The sequence below is a fragment of the Ascaphus truei genome, chromosome 1 (assembly GCF_040206685.1).
Source record: "Ascaphus truei isolate aAscTru1 chromosome 1, aAscTru1.hap1, whole genome shotgun sequence".
Classification (NCBI taxonomy): domain Eukaryota; kingdom Metazoa; phylum Chordata; class Amphibia; order Anura; family Ascaphidae; genus Ascaphus; species Ascaphus truei.
The window spans coordinates 327,558,828-327,565,136 of record NC_134483.1 but is presented as its reverse complement, the minus strand read 5'-3'; the positions used below and the strand labels follow the sequence as shown (position 1 = coordinate 327,565,136).

General features: G+C 41.1%; 1 protein-coding gene across 4 annotated transcripts in view; it reads right to left on the bottom strand.

Moving 5' to 3' along the window:
* Positions 1-3,043: 3,043 nt before the first annotated feature.
* The window catches only part of FAM47E (family with sequence similarity 47 member E), a 62,315-nt gene continuing 59,049 nt past the window's right edge, over positions 3,044-6,309 (bottom strand). For all 4 annotated transcript variants that reach the window (XM_075606712.1, XM_075606714.1, XM_075606713.1 and 1 more), the window contains 2 exons: positions 5,166-5,243; positions 3,044-3,471 (listed from right to left, as the gene is read on the bottom strand). In XM_075606712.1, the coding sequence (XP_075462827.1) occupies positions 3,337-3,471; positions 5,166-5,243 (213 nt within the window). In that variant the 3' untranslated portion in view covers positions 3,044-3,336. The remainder of the gene's footprint in view (positions 3,472-5,165; positions 5,244-6,309) is intronic.

Genomic DNA, 6,309 nt, shown 5'->3' with positions numbered 1-6,309 from the left:
TAGGGTAGGATTGTATGTGGCCACTAGTGGTATGCGTGTGGTAGGTTCTCTCTGTCTGTATTGTAGTAGGTGTTCTTGTTGGGCTTTTAGTGCAGGGGCTTTTGATGCCACGTTGCCATGGCGACATGTCGCTGAAGACAAGGTAAGTGACACTGCAAAGGCCTAATTTAAATGCCTTGAGGAAGAGCACGGGGCCTCTGGAACCGCCGCGCCCCCCTGAAAAATCTTGCGCCCCCTGCCTTAGAGGTACAAATAGCCTGCATTGTTTCCTATAGGACTTGTACATAAGAGTATATGCACTTGTCTACATATCCTTAGATATTACAGAAGTTTCAAACTCTGGAGGTGTTCCTCTTAATTATCCCAGAGTCTGTGCATGTTGTTTCCCGGTCTATTTATATGATAGGCTTAGAAACCTTCTTTAAGTGGCATTGAGGGTCTGCATTAGTTCTGGCTAGTTGCTACTGGCTTGCCGTTTACCCTTGTGGATCTGCCTGCTAATGCTTGCCATCTGTGTTATTGTTCCTTATTCTTTTTTTATTTATAGACAGGTATGCTTAACCGCACTTATTTCACAGTGTACTTTATAATTTTCCAGTGTATTCCTGTGCTGGTAGTGGACTGACCTTCTCTGACTGAATTACACCTATAAATAACTATATATTATCCTGCCTCCCACATTATAGTTTTATTTACCTTAAGCGAGACTCGGCTGTGGGATGACATTGTGACTTCCTACTGGGTCGTGGGATCTTTAAACCAACATTTTCTGAGCCTAGCTGGGGCTGCTACTGGCTGCCTCTTCTGATGTGAGTAACTCGAGCAGCAGGGGATTCCTGGAGCTGACATCAATGTGGTTCAGCTCCGGAGACCGCCTGCTTCAAACCTAGTAAAAAAAAATCAAGAGGCATCAGATTGTGCATAAAGTTTCCAAAAGACTTAGTCCAAAGACACAGGAAGGATTACGTGTACAATTCCTGCAGTGTCACTGGGAGCAGTATTAGCACAGTGGAAACACTGGTTCCAATTGTTACTGGCAAAACTGAAACAAGCAACTAAACTCAAAAATACATTGGAGTTTTTACTTGAATTCTAGGTAGATTTTATTAACTTAGAATTTGTAATATTAAACATTTTGCTCCCTCACCTATAGAAACAAGAAATCATTTAATACTGTATCTGCTGTGTTTTATAAATGTGTACAGTACATTGGCACAAGGCTTTCAGGAGGTCTGCTTCCTGGGTAAAAATAGACAACTGAGACTCTTCATAAGACCAAAACAAGCAAAATTTAGGGTACACCTTAAAAATTAAGTTAACAAATATTTGTAGAGAACCCATAGCTCTGGGACAGAAAATACACTGTCATTTTCATCTCTTCTCTCAACCCTGTACTAAAACAGTAAAAGTAATCTACTTTTTTAAATGTAATTGTAGCAGGGTACTCCCCCTTACCTCTGTAGGGAGCTGGTTTTGTAGCTCAGGAGGATCGGGAGAAGTAGCGGTGACCATCTTGTGGTTGGCGCCGCATGTTAGCTCCATACCTATGTGTAAGTGCGGCCCATCTTGCGGTTGGCGCCGCAAGAAGGGGAGGGCCTGCAAACCAGGATTTCCTCTGCGGGATTGGAGACAGCGAGGCCAGTCCTGAGGGAGCCGTGGACGAAGGAGGTAGTGTCCAGAGAACAGTCCGCTTCCTGTACTAGGGCTGACCTTGCCCCTAGGCCCGAGGTAGCTCCATTCCCCATAGTGGAGTGTGTGAGGGATAGGCCATACTATAGGGATTACCCCATAGTGAGGCATATCCGTGTGGAACAAGACAATTGACTGTGCTGTGAGGTGCTCCGGCTGGAGACAGCACCGCGTGCGTGTCCTGGATGTAAGGTTAGAGGGGATTGCTGTCTGAGGCCCCGCACCAAGGGACCGATCATCATCATCCTCTGGGAAGCATCTCTGGTTAGGACTATACCAGGCAGGTAGAGTGCACCAACGATATACAAGGGTAGCGCTGCCCTCACCTACATACATATAGGACAAGGGAGGCTCTGATGGACACAGGGCTACCAGTGACCAGGGTATCCTAAGTATTGGGGTGGGAATAATATCCTCCCTGTTATTGTTATACTGTCATTGCATTTGCTGTGTTACTTATTGTTCTCTTTGCTTCTGTGGGACCACAGTAAAGACCCTTGCTTACTTCTCTTGCGAGTGTGATTGTTTGTGGATTTACTCTACAGGTATACCAGTTCCCGTGAGAGCCTATCCTGCCAACACAGGGATCCTCACGGGTGGAGGCGCTGCACCAGCACCCCAGGCTCCCCAAGAGCGGAGGCTTAGGCCTCCTGTTCACCAAAATAGGTAGCACCATAGTGCATAACACCTGTGTTTCCTTTGGGGGTAGGGAAGGCGTGTTACATAATAAAATTCCAAGATAACATGTATTGTGAGTTTTTTATATTCTCCAGGATTTAAAGAATATTCTGGTGAAATAATTACATTCATAGGAGCACAAATTTAAAAGTCAGAACAATTTTAAATGAACTGTGTCAGTCTTCTGTACTTGACACTGCCACCTCATTTGAATTATTGTTGGGGTGAAGAGGAGCCCAGCCAGCCAACAAACTCGAGACATACTGTAGATGATTTTTAATATTCCTAAGGGAAAATTCACCCAATTAAAAAAAAAAAAACATTCCGAATTCCACACTGCCCCTTGTTAGAATAAACTTCACTTACATAATCTCTCTACCTACAATCGTCTTCATTGGTTTTCAGGATGTTATTGAGGTAACAAAACTGATGCTGGCACAACAAAACCCTCCACCTCCTCTGCTCCACGCTACCCAATGACTGATACCTCCTTCTGGCAAGCTCCAACATTTATAGCTAACCAGCACTGTGCATTATGATGTCACGATGAGCCCATGTGACCTCACAATGCTGTAGTCAGCTGCCTACCTTGCCAAAGGCTGAAAGTATTTTGTGACGAGAAGGCAAGCAACCAGCCCGGAAACTCAAGGCATAGATGATTTTAAATTAACAGATATAGGTGCAGATGTTTTCCTTTTATTAGGACTGGATGTCAGTTACAGTAGGTTTTATAACATCGTTACAGAACTCACATTGAGAAATGACACCAAGTTACTCCACTGGGATTAGTTTACAGTAGCTCTCTCTATTTTAAGCTACTGTATCTGGAACACTGTTCTAGTGCTTTAACTTCACAAGCATTTTTGTTATGTGTGGGTACAGCACATACCTGAATATGCATGAACCCTGCAGGTGGTTAATACTTAAATCGGAATATAGGGAATGGGGCAATAACAAGGCTGTAATATGTTAATTTATAATACTGTCATGTGTGGAGGCCGAGGCTGAACAGCGCATGGTGTTTTTTAGAGAAGATTCTGCATCCCTTGTAATTATGTTCTCCAAACCACGGACATCTTTCTTAGAAAATATTTTGACGAGGAACTGAAACAAAAAAAAGAAAGCTGTAAATGTAACACAGTGCTAATTTAAATCTAAAAACAATGAATGCAATGCAAAATTAAATAAGGGAGAAGTATTTATTAAATATGGTTTTATTTTCTCAACCTTTTACAAGAATGGACAAAGCACTCTAAAAACAAAACTATAATTCAATTTTTTAATAATGAATAACCTATAGAATGCCAGAAATTATATACCTTTTAACCAACACACAGATACCCAACAAGCTCACAGAAACCCCCCAAACATACAAAAATTTTTTTTTATATATGTGTGCCAAAAGGAGTGCTATTGGGAGTAGCTAATTGTATAAAACAAGGAACAAAGAAGTCCAGAGCAACATCCAATGTGACAAAAATACACAGGGAAATACCTTTATATCTCTTGCTCACAGGCTTATACGCTTTGGCTAAAGGGTTAACTAAATGACCCTTTTTCAAGAGATATAGAGGTATTTCATTGTTTATTTTTGTCACATTGGATGTTGCTCTGGACTTCTTTGTTTCTGATTTTATACCTTTTAACCAAAACTAACTAGTTCTCCCTAGTGATAGAGACCCCTCACAGTTAAAGCAGCACTCCCTTTGAAATTCATTCAGTTATATTGTTCTCCTTACTACAACCGGGGAGTACAATCAAGCTCAGGAGCGATGCTCCCATATCCCAGAACCCACTGGTTGCTGGTAAAGGAAACTGTTAATTTTTGTCAGGTTCTAGTAAAAAAAAAAAAATGTTAAAAATAAAAAAAAATGGCAGTTGAAGTCACCAAATAGAAAACTGCAACGTTATCTCTATTATGTTGCAGCCCGGCCGTGACCGCACTCATGGCTGACCGTGACGGCAATATTTTTCTTGGGACACTTAGGGGGTAATTCTGTACATGAATAGCAACCGTTTAAGCTGTTTTCGCTGAATATCCCTGTAAGAGATGTGTCCAGAGATAACACTAATGGAGACTGATTTGGGTGAAATTAAAACATGGCTTTATTGAGCCTGTTCCTTTAAACAATGCACAGCATGAAAAAACAAAATAAACAAAGCAACAAACACCTATCCCTGTGTAAGGGCTAACTTACTTCCCCAGTCCCTCTCTACAAGACTGGGAGGAAAAGCCCCATACCAGCCCAAAGTCTCAAGCGGTACCTTAAGCAGGTGGCCCTTTAGGTTAATGGTGCCCGGGTGTCTTGATCTCCGCACAGTCTTTGTGCTCAAGACATTGTCTCTCTCCTGTGTCAGCACTGTTGTGTTCTAAGGAAAATCTCTCTCTGTTTCGCACAGGAGGCTTTTCTAGAGCTCTGATTATCCAAGTGGAGACTGGCTAATTGAGTAGCTGCAATTAACCAGCTCCCTGTTGGATTCAGAGCTAGGAGGCAGCTTTATTTAAACAGGGATACGTCCCTGTTATAATCCCTTTTCACTTCAATGGGAATTTTGGGCCGAAAACATTCCGAGCTGCCGCTTCCGAATACATAGAATAAGACCCCTAATCTGCAACTGGATCCCAAGAGTGGAGAGTGGAGCCCCGGGGGTAAAAAGAATATACACCAAAAGATAAACAGAAAACTGAGAAGAGCACAGTGCTGCTCTAGCTGAAGGATATAAAACTTTTCTACTTTAATTCCTAAATAAAAGGTTCGTTCTTCACAGTGTAAGTCAATGGAAGATGGAGAAGTTACCTCAGGTTTTCTGTAGCCCTTCTTTTCAATAAAGTCATTAAAGGCTATAGTCCCATGAAGCTCCAATAGCTCCTCATCCTAAAATATTGATAAAAGAACAGAATGACAACTGTAACAGTGCATACTCATCCTCAAATGCTACTTATATGATTTCGTTAGGACTTATTTAGTTAGGTGGGGAGGGAAATACTTTTCATAATTTTACCGAAAAAAATTTGTGTTAAAATACAGTATATATATATTTTCAGAAACAACCTGTCACGGGATATGAAATCGCAACTTTCTGTTAGTGTTTTTTTGTTGTTAAACATTTACCAATCAGTCATTAAACAATCAATCCAACCGTGTCATTTCAAACATCATTCCATAGTTAAAATTCATCATAAAAAGTACTGGATACTGAACACAGATTTCTTCAGCAGCAATGAATAATTACAAATAAGTAATTATACCCAGGTAGTTTGGGCAACTCTGCCCTCTATTGGAATTTGCAACGCTGCATCTATTTCTTGGTTTGCTAAATTTAGTAGTAAAAGCTACTGAAAAATGATACATGAATAAGATATTACTTTACACCGTATAATATATAAACACATATTAAATATAGATGCATTCATAATTTCTATGTGTAGAACACGTAGGGCCTCATGCAGTAAAGTACGATAGAAAAAAAATCGCCAGGGATTTTAAATCTCCATTTTTGACAGCGTTGCTATCACGGTATGCAGAAAGCCCCAAATACCAGTGATAGCAACATTTGCAAAAATGGCGAGTAGCCGGCGACGTGAAGACCGCCCCTCTGGAAAGGGCTCACCCAGCGTGTTCAATCTGCTGCAGAGAGAGCGCCTCTCTCTGTGCAAATCTCGGACGAAAATAATGTTTTTAAATAAAAAAATGTATTCATTGTGTAGATGAGCAGGGGGTCTCCGGAGCAGAACCGCATTGATTTCATGTCCGGGGACCCCCTGCTTCCCGAGATAATTGATTGGCCAGTGGTTTTATTTAGGTAATTCATTGGTTGGCTAGTGCTTTTAATTTTTGATTTTGGGGTTTAGGTTCTTGTTGAATATGATTATTATTGTTTATTTTGGCCATTAATGCTTTTGTATTAGGGTGACCATTGACTGCTATAATAGCTTATCAT